We start from the raw sequence: 22,500 nt of genomic DNA on the forward strand, positions 1-22,500 counted from the left end.
TGCTACTTCAAGGTACCGTTACTGGCCAGCATCACTGTAGTGGAGAGGTGGCAGCATCGTTCAGGCTACCACATAAAAGTGTCATCCGATGCAGAGTGAGTGATGCCATAATCAATTTTGGTGCCCCGGGGAAGAAAGCAATTTTCATTTAAATTTATTATATTAATTATGGCATGATGTTGCTCCTCACGTGTGTGATATGCGGTCTGTATAACGATAGGTGGTTGTGACTATATGATAATGTAAGCTTTTTTGCGGTAACCTTTGCTGACCAAATGTAACTGAACATTCCGGAAGGTTATAAAAAATATTCTTCAATATGAAAATTTCCCCCAAGTAGGATTTGTCTGAGGAGATATTAGATATTATTTTTGGATAAACATGAATGGCTTCTTATTTCGTAGCTCGAACCCTCTTTAAATCGGTACATCATCCCAATTTAAAAGACTTGAAACAAAATTCCTAGATAAAGACGCAGCTTCACGTCTTTAAGTATAGTAATAGTTTAAGGAAAAGCTTTGGTATAATATCTCAGAGCCATAAACTCTTTCTATTGTAAATAGTGTTATCTAATTCCGAACAGACCTGGTAAGAAAACAGTTTTCTTATCAACTTAGCTTCAGTTTGCACTGGACGCAGACGAATGCAAATCCGCAAATCCATCAGATTACTCTCTAAAGAAAGCGTATCACTGTAGCCAGACATAATGAGATGCTAAATTGTTGCGTCCATTTATCTTGGCCTTCGGTCTTCGGAGACTGAACAAGAAACCAGACAAATCAGTCTGGGGCGAAAAGAAAGTCATCCTCCAGCGATGCGGATTTCTTTCCCCTCGTCACAATAATACAATCGGCAACGGCAACTGTAACTGGGAAACGGTCCGATCTTCTCCCACGCGCGCTCCCATTACGTGGGATAATTAATTTTAATTTGAAACATAATCGCTCACTCACCGGCGACGAAGCGGTGGCCCCGGTACTGGTTAGCTAAAGACGATAGAAAGCAAGCAAACGCAAAGAATGGTTCCCGCTGTTTTGCGCTGTTCGCCGCACTACCAAAGCTTACCGTTCATTCTGCTGGACTGCGCTACTTCGTTCGTTTCAACATCTCGAAACTCGCAGACAGGGACCGGGACGGTCACCAGCCACTTTCATTCACTGCCAGCAACAGACGCCGGACGCACGCAGAGAGCTTCTTTCACCGCTTTCCACACGGGAAAGAAGGAGCTGGTGAGGACTGCGAAAGCGTGCCCAAGGCACCGCTCCATCACGCGCTCTTTCGCGTAATTGTAGCAAAATGTTAATTAATCGAATCACGAATCTTACACAGGGGGACGGGATGAGAAAGAGTCGAGGCCTTCGCTCGGCTGGACTTATTCGCATACAGCAGCAGAGGATGGGTTGCGTTAAATCAATTTATACGATGGTCCCTTCAACGAGCCTTCACTTGTTGTAAAACCAGAATTGAGAACCGTCGCCGGCCGGAAGACTCGTCACTTGCATATGGCTCGGGGTTAAGTGGTTGCTGTCCAATCAAGCTGAACCGATCAGACCGTGGACCGACCATAAAGACGTCGGTCGGAAGTTGCGCAATTGCGTTCACGTTGCTGCTGCCGTTTGCTGCAAAAGGTAGTAGGGCCAAAGGTCTCGACGGTCGGTATAGGGATTAGGAAAAGGATTTACGGATTTTCGGACCTCCCATTCCTGTCCAGTCCAGGGTGGACTGGAGGTCAACGAGTAGACTACTGTTCGCCAACGCTCATGGTATCACCACAAGTGAATTGGTGGCGGCTTGTTTGGTTGGTCTATCTACAAAGGAGAGATCCCTGTCACCACCGGATTGAGTTGTTATTTGTGATGCTTTTCCGTGCGCCCAGGAGTGGGATTACGGAAATGAAAGGTAAAGACGCTTCTGCAGGTGAGCTTGCAAGTTACGAGCGGTTTGTTTTTCTTCCCCAAAAAGGAAAATTCTCGTTAAACCAACGAACGGTGGATTCTGTAGGCTTACGGTCGGGAACGTTATCGGCAATTGCGTGCCCAGGTGGTTAGCAGAAGTGTTCCGGGCAATCGGCACCAATGCCAATGTTTTTTTTTTTCAAAGGGCGACCCTTTCGCTTCGATTCTTGGTAATCACTTAGCCCCGGAGCACCCGGTTCGTTACGATTCGCGGAAGAAGAGCAAACATAGGTACGGAATTCAATTGTTGGATGAACCTTTTTGGAGCGATTTGATGAGTTATTTGCCCGTTGAGCAACTGGTATCCTTTTGGTTTACGTATTTGATGAAGAGGGTATCTTCCGGGGATGAAATGTATATTTGAACTTCCAGACCATTCCGACATCCAGTCGAAAGTATGTTTTGGGCCAGGCGAGGGGACTACGCGTGTCTGTTTGGGTATTTCTGGGTTCCAAAAAATGGCGTTGCGCGATTTACATTCCCGCAGCATTCCCGGATCGGATATTCATTTGAAACAGAGTGTCCAGTTGCCTGGAAATTATGGAAAATATTAACCTGTTCCTCTTCTTCTTTTTCAGTTGCGTCCACATCACCGACATTGGCGTCGGGTACATCTCGACGATGCTCTCGCTGTCCGCCCTATTTCTGCGCTGGTGTACCCAGATCCGTGACTTTGGCCTGCAGCACCTCTGCTCGATGCGCAACCTGCAGGTACTGTCGCTGGCCGGTTGCCCCCTGCTCACGTCGTCCGGTCTGTCCAGCCTGATCCAGCTGCGGCACCTGCAGGAACTCGAGCTGACCAACTGCCCGGGAGCGTCACACGAGCTGTTCGACTATCTGCGCGAGCATCTGCCCCGCTGTCTGCTGATCGAATAATCCCATTCTCGTAGCGTTTCCGGTTTCCAGATCAAAGAGGATGGATTTTGAGCAGCACGCTCGCGAACGGAGAATGGCGTCCTTCCAGTGGATGTCACGGATGCTAGGGATGTTTCAATCATTGGCAGAAAGGAGCAAATTGATGATGGATCCGAATGGCACCGAATGTGAACCTTGCATACTCTTACTTTATATACCGTGCAGGGTGATGCTGTTTTTTGACGTATGTCTTGCTAGATTTTTCTTCTATACTATGCACCTTACCCCGGCCGTATGGAGTGCAGTAGGAAGAACCAGATCCCCGGTGTTCGTTGCACGGATCCTCTTGTGCTTGTACTAACTTTTGCAACATCAAAAAATCCTTTTAGACGTAGAAGCAGATGCCATCCGGACGATAACAATCAAAATGTTTTCAAAAAGGGAAACGTCTCCGTACTCCGTTGCCCATTTAGCCAGGTTTAGGAGGGAGAGGAGTTTTTTTTCTAACGCTAGATTGTTTCGGTTACTGTACATTTGTCCTTTTTCGAGCAGCGGGAAAGGAGGAGTTTGGCAAACAGATGAGATCTCAAAAAATGCTAAGATACCTATAGCGGAGCGGGAGTAACTAGCCCGATCCGGCGAGCTGCCCAAAGAAGACGGGCAACTCGGTGGAAGCTAAATGTAATGTTAATGCATTGTTTTTAACCGTAGCAGAGAGAGAGAAAGGGAGAGACGGGTGGAAGATTTGGAAGTGGCGAGGCTACGATGGTGGCTGCGCTTCAGTGATTGTTATAGAATTTGGTAAGCCAACTAGCAGCGCCTAGAACTAAAGGCGAAACTACTGTTTGTCTAATGCAAGATGGAAATATTGCGGATTTAGGACGCTAAAATCCAAAATTGAATAGTTCATCTAAATCCAAAATACAGAAACAAACAAACGGCTGTGTATATACGGAAAACAGTGCGTAGTGCTAGCGGGCAGATCATGATTTCTAAAAAAAAACCCATATGCTACAACCAGATCAGGCCGATGTCTGAAATATCTGATCAACAAATCAGATACTAATTTATAAACCCGGTTCCCCTTCCTTTTCACCTAAAAGCGCCCGAAGTGTTACTAGCGAATAGGCAAACAGAGAGAAAAAGAGAATGTCTGTATGTGTGTGTGTGTGCGTATTTGCGTGGACATTGTGAAAGGCCACGTGTATTTGGGTGTACAAATGGAAATGGTTACAAATTGATGTTTCGATGGGAGAAATTAATACGCAAAAGGCTGCAGCTCACGATTGTTAATGTGCAAGGCGACCCCGAACACAGCGGTGCCGCTCGACGAAACTTTAGTATTTGTTGTAAATACCTAACGTTAGATAAAGCAAGAAAAGAAACACCTGATCAAAAAAGACTTGACGCACCCATCCTCCTCCTCCTCACTCGGGAGACCGCAGGAGTTGGTGGAAAGCTTCAAACCCAGCAGAAGGTTATATGCTGCATTAGTCAATACTATGAGTCGAAGAAGAAGAAGAAAGATTGCGCAAATGTTTGCGTATTCTTGAGTGTCTGTAAGTGTGTGTGTGTGTGTGAGTGTGGATAGAAGTAGTACATCCCCTCCTGTATTAATGATTGAAGAGGCAAATTATTGTAACAAATACTTTACAAAAAAAAGGAAGGCAGCAGAAGTGGAAAGAATACGAGACCGATGAACACGCAAAAAGAAATCCAAACCAATTTAAATAGTAACTACGCAGTGATCGTTGCGTCCGATAGTCCTTCCCCTCGATATTATGTATAAGAAGCCATTACCTCCCCGCCCCTTCCCCTTTCCCCTTTCTATTCCCGTAGCAATTAGCGCATTTTGTCTTCGATTGGGAAAAGTGCGATAGCGGAAGTATAATGGACGGCAGACGGTCCCAATTCCGGTTTAAAACAAATGATGAACTAACTATTAAACAGCAGCTATTAGTGCTTGCAATTAACGAAAAAGAAAGGCAGAGCGCAGTTGAAGTGGACAAATCCTAGCGACGATATGGGCTAGTAGAGCAACGCAGTTTAGCTTTAGCGAGAGAATGCCTCTGGTTAGCGCGAGTGCAACATGTTAAAGTACACAAAATACACGTAGGAAATGTATGGTAAAAGGGGCAAGTGCCATGATTTTGTTGGGTTGGGTGGTGGAGGAAGAAAACTGTGGCGATGAGCGACAAAAAAAAAGAATATAAAGCTAGCCCAGCAGCAGTTTGTGGCGACTAAGTTGACTGATATGAATAACGAGCTCTCGGAAAAGATCCTTCCTTCTTCTAGTGATAATCGATTTAACGAACGGAACGAATGCGTTACATTCAGATACACTCCAAGAACGCGCCGAAACAGAAGGAACCGGGGTCCGGTTTGCACTCGATTGACTGTCACATCCCGCTCCCACGCACTTACTTCTTCCCGTCCGATTGTTGCCGATGTTGCTTAAGCGGCAGAGCAGTCACCAACGAATAAAAAACAGCAAATCCACTAAAAACCCAAATAAAGAACCTATATAAAGAACCTTTTAACAGCACGCTAAGCGATCGCACAATTCGCTAACCACTAGAAACCTAACACACGCGTAGAATCGCTAACGATACTGGCAGGCTTACATTCGCCGACGCAGCGCATGACCCCGTTATGAAACGTGCCGAAAGTACCCAGCAACACGCGAACGGGAGGTAAAGGAAGGAAGAACAATATGCTTCCTGGGATAGGAGCAACTTTAATAACAAAAAAAGCCCGATATGATTGTACCATGTATAAAGTTTGAGAACATGAGAACGAGCGGCGAAAAACTCAATAACAAAATCCAGAAAAGAGGAAAGTGTTAATCGAAGTGGATTATGTGAATTAGTCAATGAAATCCGAATCCGCGTGTCGTCGCTCGTCAACGCCTACTGTATGGTAGGTTTATTAATCTTCTTCTGATGCTTCTTCCTGCTCTTGCTCTTCACCTTCACCATCCTCCTCGTCAGCTTCTCCTTCGTCCTGATTCTGTTGTACCCACCAGGACTGTAGCCCAAGGCCGGACTCATTGATAGCCGCCACAATGCGGTAGGGCGTTTTGTTGCTTTCCTGTGCGGGGTTGGTACTACCTGAACCACCACCGGTTCCAGCACCGGAACCGCCCGACCCAGACGGTACCTCTTGATCGGGTGGTCCAATCGGTGAGCTTTCTTCGAACACTTCACCGGACACTCGAAACTTGATGCTTTCTCCGATGTCCATGTAGAGATCGTGCGTGTTGCCATCCTCGAGCGGATACTCCCAAACCCAGGCCTGCTCCGTTTCTTCATACCGCGAGGGATGCTGTAGCGCCGATGGCGGTATCAGTATGTCATCAAAGAAGCCGAGTGTGATGTGTACCCCCTCGCGGCTGCAGCTCCTGATCTTGCCCGTTATCACATCACCGACCATCGGGCGGAACACGATGTACCGGAAGTGAACCTCGGTATGGGAGGCTCCATCACCGGGCAGAATGATCGAATCACCTAGCTTTACGATATCCTTCAGGGCGATGCACAACCCAACGTTCAGCAGTACCTAGGTAGAGCGGTAATGGAGCCGAGGGATTAGTTTAGTTGCGAGTTATTCACATGAAGTCCGTTACGATACCTTATTGGCTAGCTTTCGATTTATCTGTTCCTTGATGGCTTCGGGGAGCTTCAACCGAAACAGTTCCGGCGCTATGCGCACGTTGTCCTTCAGCTCCGCCAGTACAAACATTTCACTGAGCTGGGAACGTTATTTTAACACTTCATTTGAGAAGACCGGGTCTTAATCAACCGATAGTTTCATCCACTTTTATCGTAATTTTTAACGCAAAAGATCGTCGCCACATGGTTTATTTACAAAAAATCGGCTTTTGAAAATGATGTTTTGATTTCGATCCAGTGAACACACGAGTCGCCTTGTAACGGATAAAGCACGGCTAAGGTACCGGTAACAGTCCGCTAACCAAACCTTCTTCTACTTGATAGGTGTCGTTACTGAAGGGAGTGTTTGACGTTCGCGAAATCAAAACAAACAAAACCGCGTGGTCCATAAAGAGAACAGAAAACCGGACAGGTGTAATTTTGGATATCGAAAAAAAAGTGACGAAAAAATGAGTGCGGGTCAGTTTGACGACGCACTAGACGATGTAACGGAACGGCTGGATTCTCTAGCACCACCGAAAATCGAAATACCACTGCCCGAGGCGCCAGTTTTGACCAAGATCGACATCCAGGATGCACTTTTCAGAGCCGGAGAGGATGCTGAAAGACCGCTTTCCGGAGAAGAGTTTCCATACGACGACGGCGACGAGGATGAGGACGAGGACGACGATGATTTTTACTGCTACGAGGGAGGCGAACTGAAGCGCAACCAGCAGCTAAACCTCCAGCAAACTCACACCAACGCTCAGCACGCGAGCCAGAAGGTGTCCCATTTCCAGCCGGCCGATGTACTGTTCAAAAAGTTCACCAACCGCATCAATGTGGAGAAGTACGAGGGACCCGCTTCGCTGCCGAACCACGCGAAAAACACACTCATCGAAACGCAACGGCGAGCGGATATGGAACGGGTGCGTAGCAAGGACAAGCAGGATCGTGCAACGGCGGAACAAGTGATGGATCCGCGTACGCGCATGATCTTGTTTAAACTCCTGAACCGGGCCATGATCACGGAGATCAATGGATGCATCTCGACGGGCAAGGAAGCGAACGTGTATCACGCTACCTCGAGCAGCGGTATGGATTACGCGATCAAGATCTTTAAAACGTCGATTCTCACGTTCAAAGATCGCGACAAGTATGTGACGGGCGAGTACCGGTTCCGACATGGGTACAGCAAACACAATCCCCGGAAAATGGTGCGCACTTGGGCCGAGAAGGAGATGCGGAATCTGGTGCGTATGAAGAAGTGCAATCTGCCCGTCCCGGAACCGATCCTCCTGCGGAGCCACGTGCTGCTGATGGAGTTCATTGGGTGCGAGGGTTGGCCGGCGCCGAAACTGAAGGATGTAGAGCTGAGCACATCCAAGGCGCGCGAGCTGTACCGCGATGCGGTCGAAATGATGTGGACGATCTATAACCAGTGCCGGCTGGTGCATGCCGATCTGTCGGAGTTCAATCTACTGTATCACGAGGGCAAGATCGTTATAATCGATGTGTCGCAATCGGTTGAGCATGAACATCCGCATGCGCTCGAGTTCCTGCGTAAGGATTGCGCCAACATAACGGATTTCTTCCGCAAACGTGAAGTGTCGACGATGACGGTGAAGGAACTGTTCGACTTTATTACGGATGCGACGATAACGGCCGAAACGGTGGAGCAGTGCCTAGAGGAGATATCGGAGCGTATCGCTAACCGTAGTTTCGATGAGTTCACCGAACAGCAGAAGATAGACGAGGCCGTCTTTCGGCAGGTATTCATCCCGAAAACGCTGCACGACGTGTACGATGTCGAGCGGGATGTGTTCGACAAACGGAAGGACGACCTGGTCTACAAAACCATCACCGGACTTGGGGCGGAAGACGCGAAAGCCACCGCTAGCGGGGGAGAGGAGAACCAGAGCGATACCGACAGCGATGGTGGTGATAGTGGATCGGAATCATCGAACGCTGATCAGGCGGATGGCGATGGTCAACGGAGTAAGTCGGTTGTACGCGGAAAGAATGAAACGGCCGAAGAGCGTAAAGCACGTAAGAAGGCCGTAAAGGATGAGAAGGCGGAAAAGCGGAAAACGAAGGTGAAAAAGCACATCAAGAAGCGGAAGGAGAAGTTAGGTAGCTCTCGAAAATAGTGGAAGTACCAGTGAGTTTTTGAGATAAGATGTGTAAATAATGTACGAGAGAAATATATCCAGCAATTTGTTTTGATCCGCAGTAAGCTGTGCGATGATCCGTGTTATTGGATTAAGAAACAACACTTCGTTCGGGCCAACAATTAATGAACAGGTCAAGAGAATCGTCGTTCGCAATCGCACACATTTATCATAGTGCTCAAGTTACGGCTGGGCAAAATGAGGTGAAGGGGGCTGTAGTCACCGCTTCATTGTTCTTCTTTCATAGTCCTCGAATTTATTAGGCCAATATTAAATTCAGGTAAAACAATGGGGCAAGTTTTTTTAGAAATCTGCAATTTTGTAAGATTGCTCCTCCGTTCGTGATCGAGCGCCTTTGGCCTTTGTTACTGCAATTGTCTCAGTCTACTATTCGTTACTGAATCGAAGGCGAAGACCATCTCAATGCCAACTATGAATCAATCTATCCACCGCTGCTCGTTCTCAGACGAATTAAAGCAAGCAACGGTAACGCGCTTGACTAGCAAACAGTGGAAACCAGTTAGCCGATGATGCAACCTAGACATTTATATAAATCCCCAACACAAAGGAAAAAATGAAACGACGTGGTAAGATTCACAAAAGCACATCGTTACGAAGATATATATATATTTATCTTGGCTATAGCTATTTACAGTGTCAGTATATCCCCGTGGTGTGAGATACAATTAAGCAGCGCTTGGTCATGTCGACAGTCGTTTAAAGTAAATCAGACTCCTCCTCCGCCTGTCCTGTATCGTGGCAGTAGCAATGATTCAGTTCCTAGCTCCTTATTCTATTCTTCCTTCTCTTCCGTTACAGCCTTACCGGCATCCACTTTTGTGCTAGCAGCCGTTAGTTTGTCTTCCTTATCCTTCTCATCCTTACACCGTCCACAGCAACCACCGTCGGAATTTGCGCAAATGTCCAGCTTTTTGAAGTTCGGTGTCCACTCGCCGAGGCTCGCGTTGGCATAGAAGTCCATCGGATAGCTGACCTCGAGATTGGGTGCCGTTTTCGGCTTCGGGTCACTTGCTGCCGTGCACTCCGGTATCTTCCACTCGGCATCACCGAGCGCCACGGACAGCTCGTATGGTGTGAGCAGCGGTTTCGTAAATGCTGTACCCCAATCGATGGATAATCGTGGACATGCAACCTTCATGGAGGAGAAAGAGAGAGAGACCGGACGCGGTTAGCAAACTTCCTATCGATGTTTGTGCATCAGTCACACTTCGCTGGCGGAATCGAGATCCGATCTTCGGTTACGTGCTGAAATGCGCGCACAGTGGACGGCTGATAAGCGTCGTGAGTCTTTGATTTACGTACCTGTACGAATGCGTCAACATCGTCCATGAGGGCGAGTTTATCGGGGAAGATTTCCGAAAGCAGAATCACGACCGCTTTACGACCGTGATGCTCCAGTCGGCGCTGCAGATGCTCCAGCACCTTCGTCGAACCCTGGCGACCGAGTGTACCGAGAATGAGGCCGAACCGGGTTGCATCGCGTGCCTGATCGATCGCCTGCTTCCGGTTGCGCCGCATCGTAGCGTGATCGTACAGCTCGCGTGTGAACTTTTTCTCGTACGGATCGTACTTGTACGCCTCGAGCGAAGGGTTCGCGATCATGGCCGCCTCGAGGTGGAATCGTCCATCGCCCAGGTAGATCAGGGTGCGACCTTCATCTCCTTCACCGGCCAATCGGGGTGCTGTGCAGCCCAATATCTCCCCCGGGCTGAGCGGTTTCGACTGCGGTATGACGACATCGTACTGTGCCTCGCGGAGCTCTTTGGCCGCGGCGTGCAGTGTGGCCACGAACTGGATCGTACTGACGAAGGCTAGCTTTCGACCTGGGGGAAAGTTCCGTTTGACGCTCTCGACGAAGTGCAGAGCATCGATCTTGATGTCCACGAACACGTACAGTACCTTGATGCCGGTGGTTTGATCGATCGGTACGAGACAGCTGTGACCGTAGTGCACCAGCAGATCGGCACCGAGTGCCTTGGCAGTGAAATCGTCCACACAGCAGGCCCCGTATGTTACGTCGCCCATGACGATGGTGTCGGCCGAGGTGAACCGCTCGATCAGGTCACTGATCATTAGCGAATAGACCAGCAGACCCTCGGGCATCTGCAGAGCGACCCGTTTCGCCTTCGTTTCCCGGACACGCCAGATAGTTTTGTGGATTTCGAAGTTGTAATTGGCCGGCAGGGCCGCAATCGCGGCATTCAGCGCCGGATCGTTCAGCAGCTCCGGTGGAATTTTGTTGATAACCCGCGATGCACCCTTAAACACCTTCCGGACGGGCTTTGCCTTCACTATCTTCACGTCGCAGCCAGCACCAAGCGTCGACGGTGGCAGTTGCTCCACATCGACCGCTGCCATGGTAACACGCACTGCTGATGATACCGTACCGCACGGGGAAACACACTTTTGGTTTTGAAACACAAAAGGCGGCTGTTGCTTCGATCAAACACAGGCGCTTCCGTTGCGTTCCGGAGTAAAATCGTTTCACGGATCTGACCTCAAATCACTTACGGTTCGATACCAAATGGTTTTCACAAAACTATTCGCGTTTTTCACTGTTTTCGTTAATTTCTGAAAGACAACGGTAGCCCACTCGACAGCCTCCAACCCCGACAAGGTGCACGACGATAATTGAGCCAAATTGTTTACCTTCTCGCTGATGCTGATGCACTTGCACGAGGAGGAGTTATGCACCCGCGTTAATGGTATCTCCCTCTCGCTGCGTTGATGCTGCGGGCTGGATTTAAGGTCAAAAGCATGGCTTACGTGACTTTCGGAGCGCGGGCCATGGCGGCCACACTCAGCGCGTGAGACAAAAAGAGACAGCGCATTTGACAGTTCGAACTGAAAGACAGTAGCCCTCGCTACACGAAGCGCAAACTCTAGCGTGAATGTAAAAATTTATGCCAAAAACGTTTACGCTTAACCCTTACACGCTGTCGAAAGATTATTGGTTCCGCGGAACTTTAAATTTGCGTGTAAACCAATTTAAGCGAAACGAAGCGTAAACTGTATAGCCGTGGCCACACGGGGCGAAAACTCTAGCGCAAACGAAAAAATTAATGCCAAAACGTTTACGCTTGCCGTTTACATGCTGTCAAACGATTATTGGTCCGTGGAGCGTAAAACCTAGCGTAAAAGCATTTTGCAAACGGTAGGGCTCACAATATGTTCTTTTTGTGGTTTACATCGACTGTGAGTGATCATTGCTAGTGTATTCAATCCTTTTCTTCAAAAAAACGATTTTAATTTCCTCAACCCGGCCATGTAAACATATCGAAGCGCAAAAGTTTTGGCATTAATTTTTTCGTTTGCGCTAGAGTTTTCGCCCCGTGTGGCCACGGCTTATGACATTAATTTTTACATTTACGCTAGAGTTTACGCTTCGTTTGGCGACGAGTAGTGGTGGTCAAACCAGGGATCCGAAACCGAAAAAATAAGATTTTTAAAAAATAACTGCAGCATCTTTTTTGTTCCACACTGTCGCTGATTTAAATGAAAGATATTATTCTGCTGATTTAATGGTTATTTTATATGATAATGGAAATAATACCAAGAACATTTTAATTAATTTCAAATTTCATAAGTAAGATTGGAAATTAAAGTGGTCTTGAACTAGTGTTTTTATTAAATTGGATATTCTACTTCTTACTTTTCTTTGTCATATGTAGGAGGAGACGTGACCTTTTTACATAGTTTGACTGGTTTTACTACTTCCTAGCGATCGTATCATAAAAAAGTCTTCCCATACCGGGAATCGAACCCGGGCCTTCCGGGTGAGAGCCGGATATCCTAACCACTAGACAATATGGGACTTGGTCATGAGAGGTTTACCTTATTTCCACTGACTACCAGGCGTCTCCATTTGCGAAAATGTCGGCTTAATTCAAATGTGTGTGATTGGAAATCTAGGTGGAAACAGATAAAAGGGTGGTCAGCAGCAACAACTAGAATCAAGACCATGGGGTGAATTTATCTAACAGGCAGAATATCAGTTGATAACCTGTATTAGTGAGACTCTCGATGATAAGGGAATGTCGGAAACATTCATGGTTATGTGAAAGTGCGATCCAGTGTAGTGAACAATGCACAAGAAAAGTATGTTCCAAGTACGTTTGGGAGCACTCCCAGTAAACTAAAAGCATAAAGGTAACAGATTCGTTTCTTTCTTATTTACTTACACTAACCTACAGGAGCTACAGAACAGAACCAAATATTTATTCTGTCTTTACAGACAGAGATGTTGTCATTGTTTCATTTAGTGAGGAACAACACAAATTGTTTATGTTGTATCTACATTTTATTGTTCATCAATCAAGTATGTATCAATTCTTACTTTCCTGCATACATTATAAAATGTGTATTAACGTTGTTGAGTTTGAGAAGTATTGCGCTCGTAATACTGTTAAGATACTTTTTCGTTCAATCGGTTTTTGCAAAATATCTTGATAGTTTCCGCTTTCGGGAAGGAATGTCTCGATTCGTTGAATTTCATTGATACATGCTTCTATTTTCTCTAACTCCACAGCACATTTTATTTCTTTATAACGGCCAATGTTCAGCTTATGTTTAATTAAGCATTCCACTACTATAGCGTGACCATTTTCTATTGCCAAATGGAGGATGCTTCTATCATTTCGGTTGTAGACATCGAAGCAATCCATATTCGTAATGTCCATCAGTAAATTAAATACATTGTAAGCATTTCTTCAATTGTCACAATTCTTCCTTTCGGAAACAAAATAATGAGCAGCATTCCATCCATTCTTCGAATCACTTTCGTTTGTGTCTTGGTCTTGTATAAGGTATGAAAACATTCAACTGCGCCACACCCAAAAAAAAAGGTTTTCTCTTCAAAATAGTCAAATAATTTTTTTTTCTCTTCGTTTCAATGATGCAGTTAAGTTTTTTAATCTCATGCGCATCATTTGAGACCCTATCGATGGTTCTATCGCCTAAAATAATGGAGTTATGCACCAAGTTAAGGGGTGGTGGGTCTTTTGGAAAAAAGTAAAAAGCAAAATAATGAAGAATAAAAAACGATACTATTGATATACGAAATTTAATTTTCGGACTTAGTTGTTTGGAGAAAACAGCCAAAAGGTTAAATTCATGCAGAGGTGGATAAACTTTTTTTTCATACTGTACATCATTATCTTCTTACCCACTACTTTCAAACTTAATTGAATCAATGTTTTGTTGACCTTCAGTTGAAGCATTTCAACCAAATATTTTGCTATCGAAGGTCTCTCATACGCAAATGATAAAAGAAGTAGTTGTCGCTTAGTTCGATCTTCATAAGTCGTTCGGTTGGAATCGGACTAAACTTTATGCTCCATCTATACTTCAGAATGGAAATCCGCTTCTGAATCAAAGTCCTCTTCAGAATTGGAGGCCTCTTCAGAATCGAAGTTCTCTTGAGAATTAGAATCAGAGTTCTCTTCATATTTGGAGTCTTCTTCAGGATCGAAGTTCTCTTCAGAGTCAGAGTTCGGATCAACATCGTATTCAAATTCAGGATTGCTACCAGCGCATTCAATCTCTACCTCATACTCAACCACCTGCTGACATACGTTAGTACTTGTAGCCAACGATTGGTTCATTTGATGATCGATTGCTGTGATCGGATACTTCGAGCTAGAGAGCGATCTGTACTTGATTGCACTTCGACGGGCATCTTCTAAATGATCATGATCGGTGTTTTCTGCTCCTGTTTTGTTTTTAATATTTTCAAGTGAGTAGCTATCGTTGGGTTTGGCTATTTTGTCTAAAAGTTTTTCAAAGTTTTTATTAAATGAAAGCGGTACTGTTATTTGAGTAGGTAGACAGTAACATTCTTTGAATGGTGCACATTCGTCTGGATGCAATGTTTCGTGCTCGTCTATAGTGTTGATTTCAAGACGTAAGCGAATGATATATTCAATGATATCCAAGTTGCCATACTCTGCAGCAACATCAGCAACACTCTTTCTTCCGTCATTCCTATTGAAACACAGTCTGTTTGATTTTTTTCGCACGACTTTGGGCCATGTCTTCAATCGTATTCTCATCGTTTTTAAGCAACAGTTCGAACATGTAACGAAATAGATCTGCATCTTTATTGTAGCAACATTTACGAGCAGGTCGCGAAGCATAATAGTGCAAGACATTCCATCCATTCTGAACGTTGATTATTATGGTTTGGATCATATTGTGATTAAATATGGATCTAGTTAAACAGTTGGGTCCCGATTGCGCAGCAACGTGTAAAATATTTCTACCTTGGTCATCTGTTTCGTAAAAATTGGAGCATCGTCTAAACAGATATTTATAACTCAGATCAAAATATGACTCATCAAACTTACATTGATTTGTGACGTGATGTACAATTTCCATGATATCGAATAGAATCTTCTGATCGATGTCTATTTCAAATGTTTCACACAAGTACCTGATGGCTGATTCATGCTTTAGACACACTACAAGAACTATAAGCTTCATGATGGGCACCTTTGCTATCGACAGATAATTTGATAAATTCGCATCCACTTGCCAGACCAATTCCTTTAAATTCAATGTTACCCAAGAACCGTGTCTGGGAGCATCATTATTAATATCCTTATAGGCAATATCTTCAATAATCTCAGCCCCTTTGGGAAGGATGATGTGATGAGCAACACAATATTGACTAACAATCCATTTGAACAATTGAATGCTTGATGATTTCAAGCTATTTGCTATCCATGAAAACCAATCTGTATCTTCAACCGATGGAGGAATCGTGCAACGGAACTCACGATGCAAATAATACATTAGGAATAGTGAATTGCAGTTCATTGCTGTTTGGTACCAATCTTGGGCATATTTTTGAAGAAAGAAATAGCCAGCATTTTTCTGGTGTGATGACTTGTAATGATTATCTAAGGAAATCTTAGCTATTTGCTCGGTCAACATACAGAGTACTTCGTCAAAACACCGCTCTTTGTTTACAGATTTGGATATTTTGTGAATCGCACCACAACAGAATGCTAAATGTGGTATGGCATCGACTCCTACGCTTTTGATTTCATTTAAATCATGAATTCCTAATTTTCTTGCTACAATGTACCTTACAATTTGATCATGTTGATTTTTAAATGCAAGGTGAAAAACGCTGCGTCCGTTTTGATCGAGAATATCAAAACAGTCCATTTCCATTCTATTCAACATGGAACGAAATAACTCTATCCTAGTTTCCACAACATCGCCATCGTCACTGCGAGGCGATGAGACACATAAATGGAAAGCATTCCAACCATTTGAATTCTCAACAGCGAGTAAATCGATATTGTATCGTTCTATCAGGCACTTTGAGAACTCGAACAGATTTGACACCATGGCGCGATTAAACATTATATTTGCATCGACATCGCTTATATTTGATGCCTGATCCAACAGACATTCATAGGCTTGATACGTTTGTATAGCTTCACACTTAAGGTTTGTCGATAATAATTTATGAGTAATCATTGCAAGTTGATAGACAAGGCCGGCGGAAAGATTCATAGAAGTTGACTCCTTTATATACCTCAGCATTGATGGTCTTACCGAGATAATGCATATTATCAAAACCGGAAGTATGTTTTGGTCAATCATTATTTCAGTAGGAATATTGCGCAGTATGGTTTCTTGGCATGCGTAAAATGCTTCAATATCTTCGTTGCTGTAATTTTTATTAGAATAATGTTCACCTTCTTTATTTCGAATTGAGCACGATTGAAAACCTTTTATGCGCATCCCAGAATAGTAGACATCTAGAAACCATTTAAATTCGTTTTTGTAATTAAAAATCACAGCATGTACTATGCATGGCCAAAGATCATCTGTATTTAACGACAATGCATAATTTTCTGCAAACAATTTCAATATGAAAATCATTTCTTTGAGTTGAGTTTGAGCAATCGGTTGTGTTTTATTTAAATCCGAAACGTATTCATGGAGTAATTTAGTGAATTTTTCTCTGGTTAACAGAGAAGACTGTTTCATTATGCTCTCCAACATCCAAATTGAATCTTCTTCAATAATGATGTCTAAAATTACATTTTCTATGTAGCTGAACAAGTACGGCTTATATCTTTTAAAGTCATAGTAATTTAATATTCGTCGAATGCTCTTTTCGTATATCTTGTTGGTCATATATGCTGCAACTTTATCGCAAAGTTGCTTCATAGTTTGGTAGTCATCGTTTGAATCATAGACGATTACCTGTTGGCTTAGATATCCCATAATATGTTTGGCATACCTTGCTACTATACGAAAATCAACGGTTTCAAGCGAAACTGCCTTTTCGCCCTTGATTTTGAGATCAATCGAAGCAAAATTGTCAAAGATATTGATTTTGGAAAATCTGCCTTGCATCTCGCAACTTTGAATCGCGTTTCCCAAAATCTACGTTTTCAAAGCCGGTCAATAAAAACTACTGAACCGATCGATTTGATATTTTAAACACATGAACTGTGCACTATTTTCCAGCTAACTCCGTCGAGTCTTTATGAAAATTGTTTATACTTTTTTTTTAAAATAATTACGTGAAACACGTTTCTTCAGGCAATATCGAAAAAGCATAACTTTTCCAACTTTAAAAATCTGCCAAATGTTGAAAAATGGGAAATTCTATAAAAACTCCACGGGGCTACCTTGATAAACTTATAATCTAACAAAAGAATATTGTATATTGTACAAAAGAATTTGTATATTTCTGATGATCCAGCACGTGGCTACGATGGACACCGTAAAAAGAACATTTTTGCAAGCTTGCCTTTCCAGATTGGATACGATGAACGCAGTTTACATCGAATCTCCCTCAAAATATAAACAAATATTCTTGAAAAAATGTAGTTTAATATGACATTATTTTAAAAAATAAAGTTGAATGGTTTGTTCACAAAAAATCGTTAAATGTAAGCCTTTTTTTATCCGAATTATCCGTATTTTTTTTATCCGAAATTAAGGTAAAAAAAGGGCTTATTTTTGACGATTTTTAGTGAAGAAACCATTAAACTTATTTTTTTCAAGTGAATGTCATTTTAAACTACAACTTATCAAGAATATTTGGTACTATTTAGGGAAAGATTTATTCAAAATTATGTTCATGGCATTCAATTTAGAAAGGCGAGTGTGCAAAAATGTACTTTTTGCGGTGCCCATCGTAGCCACGTGCTGGGTCATCAGAAATATTCCAATAAATATTCTTTTGTTAGATTATAAGTTTATTCCGGTAGCCCCGTCGAGTTTTTGTTGAATTTCTCATTTTTATATTTTTGGCAAATTTTTAAAGTTGGAAAAGTGATGCTTTTTTCGATGTTACCTCATAAAACGACACTTTACATAATTTTAAAAAAAATTTAAAAAAAAGTATCAACAATTTTTATGAAAACTTGATGGCTACCTGGCAAATAGTGCACAAAATAAGTGTTTAAAATTTCAAATCGATCGGTCCAGTAGTTTTCATGCTACAAAGGGCACCGACTTTGAAACCGCAGGTTTTGGGAATCGCGATTCAAAGTTGCGAAATGCATTGAGCCTTGTATGAAAGGTGGATTTTCAAAAATCTCATAAAGCACTCATAAAAAAATGAAAAAGTAAACGCGAAGAAATAAAATAAAATACCGAAGCTCCCCTTTAATAAAATAGATTTAAATACGGAGCGTATAAGGGTTCCGACGGGAAGAAATGCTTGACCCTCTTTTTCAATCTTATCGTTATAGCCCTTAACATATCAACAAAAAAAAACTCAATGCAATTAGAGCAACCGATCATCAAGTAACATTCCAAGCAACCAGGCAAACCAAGAACAAGCACTATCAGAAATTTAGCACACTTCGTACAACGGTTTCTTATCTCTCAGGAAGATGTCACTTACGTACGTTTGCAGAGTTTTAATAGTACCCTTCAAGAATATGCAAGCACTTTTGGCAGTCCGGTGGGAGCTTATGCGGATCTCACTTTACACGTGCGCTGTTATCAACGGTCGGAGCGTGACTGTAATCTAGCAGCGTATCACCGGATCGAGCATGGACATCAGAATCGAGCATGAGCAACATAATGACACACACACACACCTTTATGCGTCGATTTAGATCAACATCCCATAGTTCTCAAATTCAAGGTTATTTTCTTCTAAAAATAGCAATTTCATTCGTTGCTTATACTGGTTATGCTAATTTCAACTAAATCCAATCCGCAACGTTGAGTCTCTAATGGCCGAGCCTGCTGAAGCCTGTTTTCCTAACTAAAATCTCTTTGTACGGAGTTAGCCAAAAAAAAAAAGATGCCACTTTTAGAAAATGATGGAAAACTTCCAATTGTGTCTTAATAAAAATGAACTAAAGCCAAAAGTTTAGTTTATATTTTCGATATGCTTCTTTTCAAACGAATTATGACCTAGAGAACGGCAGATTAACCATCGCGCGCTGCCCTTAAGTGGTTTTTCGGCATTATAGTCCGAAAACTTTCAACATGAATGTAATGATATTGCGGGATTTTGCGGTTCACTTGCTAGGCTTGAATGTTACCAGCATCGCAGTAACATGTTGTGGTCAGATACTGAAATTAATAATTGACATGTAGATTTATTTATTGAGACCGACAGATACTGTAATTTGCTTAACATTCTCCCGCCACTTCTGCTTCTTTGCTAACCAAAGTGGAGCATTTTGGAAACATTAAATTGATTTTAACTGATCAGACGGAGTGATTCAATGTTGCTTATTCATCTGAATAAATTTACAATAATAATCATTTGTTTACGCTCCGAAAATTTTGTGCCATAAGCTGATGGTTGTTGCCAAGATACCTTTTTTAATATGACTCTACCCATGACATATTAATAGGCACCTTTTAATATAACTTGTATGTATTGAATATGACATACAAGTTATATACAAGTACTTTTAACATAAATAAGGACGGACGAGCCGTACGTTTAACATATACAAGTACTTACAATATAATAATAATATACTGTAATATGCAACTTACTTTCACACAAAAAAGAGAGTGTAACAGATACCCTCACAAGTCTTTTCCCATACCGGGAATCGAACCCTTCCCTCACAAGTCTTTTCCCATACCGGGAATCGAATCTTCCGGGTGAGAGCCGGATATCCTAACCACTAGACAATATGGGACTTGTTAAAAAATGGTTTTTCTTATTTCCCCTGACTACCAGGCGTCCCCATAACGGAAAATGTCGGAAGATGCCGTATTATTCAAATGTGCATGAGTAACCTGTAGTCAAAGTTAAGCGTCTCAATTTCGGTCGCCCGAGAGCATCGCTGATTATCCCAGGTAGGAGATATCACGTTTGCATTTAAAAAAAGAGACAAAATTTGAATAGTGATAATTTTTTCACTTTTTACACAAAATTCCAATTGCGCCATTCCGAGCAGCCTTCCGGTAGTTAGTCGATATTTTCGACATGACGGTCGAAAACAGATACCATAGATTTCTTTTTTCGACACATCCAACGATCGCTTCGAGTATCAGATCCAGCCAGATCTCTGCGTTTTCGTTCTTATAGTGTTCCTTGATAAACGGAGCAACCTCCGGGAAGCATTTTGTGTTATAAGTTCACTTTCTTCTCACGGAGCTCACTTTCTTCGTGCAGGAAATAAAATAAGAAATAGCTTTCCAATGGATGTCATCCAGGATAGGATAGGTTCGCAAGCAATTAGTGAAACCAATCATAGATCTGCTCCAATTTTAAAACATGATTCAAAGAAACTAAAAATTCATGCTAGCACCAATTGACTGGATTAGTGTCATTAAGTTTACTTGCCTGAAATACTATAATTCAAGCAAATATTAAAGGTATACTAAGTATGAAAGATGCTCTGTTTATCGAACATTTCCCGTTCCGGGTCGATAGCCCCTACTATCGGTGCTGATAAGCTGATGGTTGTTGCCAAGATACCTTTTTTAATATGACTCTACCCATGACATATTAATAGGCACCTTTTAATATAACTTGTATGTATTGAATATGACATACAAGTTATATACAAGTACTTTTAACATAAATAAGGACGGACGAGCCGTACGTTTAACATATACAAGTACTTACAATATAATAATAATATACTGTAATATGCAACTTACTTTCACACAAAAAAGAGAGTGTAACAGATACCCTCACAAGTCTTTTCCCATACCGGGAATCGAACCCTTCCCTCACAAGTCTTTTCCCATACCGGGAATCGAATCTTCCGGGTGAGAGCCGGATATCCTAACCACTAGACAATATGGGACTTGTTAAAAAATGGTTTTTCTTATTTCCCCTGACTACCAGGCGTCCCCATAACGGAAAATGTCGGAAGATGCCGTATTATTCAAATGTGCATGAGTAACCTGTAGTCAAAGTTAAGCGTCTCAATTTCGGTCGCCCGAGAGCATCGCTGATTATCCCAGGTAGGAGATATCACGTTTGCATTTAAAAAAAGAGACAAAATTTGAATAGTGATAATTTTTTCACTTTTTACACAAAATTCCAATTGCGCCATTCCGAGCAGCCTTCCGGTAGTTAGTCGATATTTTCGACATGACGGTCGAAAACAGATACCATAGATTTCTTTTTTCGACACATCCAACGATCGCTTCGAGTATCAGATCCAGCCAGATCTCTGCGTTTTCGTTCTTATAGTGTTCCTTGATAAACGGAGCAACCTCCGGGAAGCATTTTGTGTTATAAGTTCACTTTCTTCTCACGGAGCTCACTTTCTTCGTGCAGGAAATAAAATAAGAAATAGCTTTCCAATGGATGTCATCCAGGATAGGATAGGTTCGCAAGCAATTAGTGAAACCAATCATAGATCTGCTCCAATTTTAAAACATGATTCAAAGAAACTAAAAATTCATGCTAGCACCAATTGACTGGATTAGTGTCATTAAGTTTACTTGCCTGAAATACTATAATTCAAGCAAATATTAAAGGTATACTAAGTATGAAAGATGCTCTGTTTATCGAACATTTCCCGTTCCGGGTCGATAGCCCCTACTATCGGTGGCTGTCATTTGAATCAGGTACAATAGTGAATGAAAGGCTCTTTCAGTAGCAGATCGATGCAGTCAACTTACATTTCTATCCAACGTCGATAAACTAAATGATAAGTATCTACTCGTAGATATACTAAGTGAACTAATGCAAAACAGGAAGCCTAGATATGGACTTTTATTTCATTGGTTTCACGCTGAAAGCATAATTGCACGCAGATATATAATCCAAACATTCAAGCAGCTTTCTTCATATGATAATAGTCCAGACCGTTAAAGACGGCAAATAACGCGATACATAAACTGTTGCAATTTTATTAAAAACGCGTTACAAACTATTCAAACTAAATCCCCATGCTCTCTCGCGCATTATTATTGATAAACACACACTAAGCAAAATTTTCTGTTCCGACTCATCGTTGAGTTTGGAATCCGATAAAAATCAATTTGAATTGTTGTTCACCGCAAAGTTTACGAACTCCAGGTAAAAGGCCCATCCACCATTCTGCGCTGCGACACCACACGCCTGCTTTCAGGTAACCATGGTTTTCTCCAACGCTGGTTTGTACACTTCCCTTGAACCCGAACAACACTCTAGCCAAAACGCAGTAACCTTTCTACACTTTTGAAAAAGCGACCACGCCGTGGGACGCTCTATCGGCATGTTGACCGTAAAGAAGATTGTCCAGCTGAGCGAGGGAATGGAAAACATTGCTCTCGTGGCGGTTGTAATCGCTAAAAGTGATCCTCGACTGTTCAGTGGCTCACTTGCGCGATCAGGTGGACGCTACGGTGTGAAATCTGCATCCGAAGAAACCGCTGATGGTACCAGTGTCGCAA

The 22,500-nt window shown here is 42.8% G+C and overlaps 5 protein-coding genes and 1 non-coding gene across 7 annotated transcripts in view; 3 read left to right on the forward strand and 3 right to left on the reverse strand.

Annotated features, from left to right (window-relative positions):
• The window catches only part of LOC125956611 (F-box/LRR-repeat protein 16), a 33,094-nt gene extending 27,472 nt beyond the window's left edge, over positions 1 to 5,622 (forward strand). For both annotated transcript variants that reach the window (XM_049688672.1, XM_049688671.1), the window contains exon 6: positions 2,534 to 5,622. In XM_049688672.1, the coding sequence (XP_049544629.1) occupies positions 2,534 to 2,831 (298 nt within the window). In that variant the 3' untranslated portion in view covers positions 2,832 to 5,622. The remainder of the gene's footprint in view (positions 1 to 2,533) is intronic.
• Positions 5,623 to 5,641: 19 nt separating this feature from the next.
• LOC125956642 (DNA-directed RNA polymerase III subunit RPC8) lies at positions 5,642 to 6,682 on the reverse strand. The gene is made up of 2 exons (XM_049688717.1): positions 6,441 to 6,682; positions 5,642 to 6,368 (listed from the first exon to the last, which is right to left on the reverse strand). The coding sequence occupies exons 1-2, from the start codon at positions 6,549 to 6,551 to the stop codon at positions 5,739 to 5,741; spliced, it is 741 nt and encodes a 246-aa protein (XP_049544674.1). The 5' UTR covers positions 6,552 to 6,682; the 3' UTR covers positions 5,642 to 5,738.
• A 191-nt stretch (positions 6,683 to 6,873) lies between these two features.
• LOC125956613 (serine/threonine-protein kinase RIO1) lies at positions 6,874 to 8,711 on the forward strand. Its single transcript, XM_049688674.1, has one exon. It carries the CDS (start codon positions 6,931 to 6,933, stop codon positions 8,608 to 8,610), a length of 1,680 nt encoding a protein of 559 aa, XP_049544631.1. The 5' UTR covers positions 6,874 to 6,930; the 3' UTR covers positions 8,611 to 8,711.
• A 429-nt stretch (positions 8,712 to 9,140) lies between these two features.
• Positions 9,141 to 11,440, reverse strand: LOC125956618 (2-(3-amino-3-carboxypropyl)histidine synthase subunit 1). Its single transcript, XM_049688680.1, has 2 exons — positions 9,955 to 11,440; positions 9,141 to 9,784 (listed from the first exon to the last, which is right to left on the reverse strand). The coding sequence occupies exons 1-2, from the start codon at positions 11,008 to 11,010 to the stop codon at positions 9,425 to 9,427; spliced, it is 1,416 nt and encodes a 471-aa protein (XP_049544637.1). The 5' UTR covers positions 11,011 to 11,440; the 3' UTR covers positions 9,141 to 9,424.
• A 954-nt stretch (positions 11,441 to 12,394) lies between these two features.
• Positions 12,395 to 12,466, reverse strand: Trnae-cuc (transfer RNA glutamic acid (anticodon CUC)). Its single transcript has one exon. It is a non-coding gene; the product is annotated as a tRNA-Glu (tRNA).
• Positions 12,467 to 22,322: 9,856 nt separating this feature from the next.
• Positions 22,323 to 22,500, forward strand: part of LOC125953792 (protein hold'em) — a 1,547-nt gene continuing 1,369 nt past the window's right edge. Inside the window, exons 1-2 of the mRNA XM_049683571.1 lie at positions 22,323 to 22,419; positions 22,474 to 22,500. The exon at positions 22,474 to 22,500 is cut by the window's right edge and continues 750 nt beyond it. Coding sequence (XP_049539528.1) covers positions 22,323 to 22,419; positions 22,474 to 22,500 — 124 coding nt within the window. The remainder of the gene's footprint in view (positions 22,420 to 22,473) is intronic.

Source organism: Anopheles darlingi, chromosome 3 (assembly GCF_943734745.1).
Source record: "Anopheles darlingi chromosome 3, idAnoDarlMG_H_01, whole genome shotgun sequence".
In the NCBI taxonomy this organism is placed as follows: Eukaryota; Metazoa; Arthropoda; class Insecta; order Diptera; family Culicidae; genus Anopheles; species Anopheles darlingi.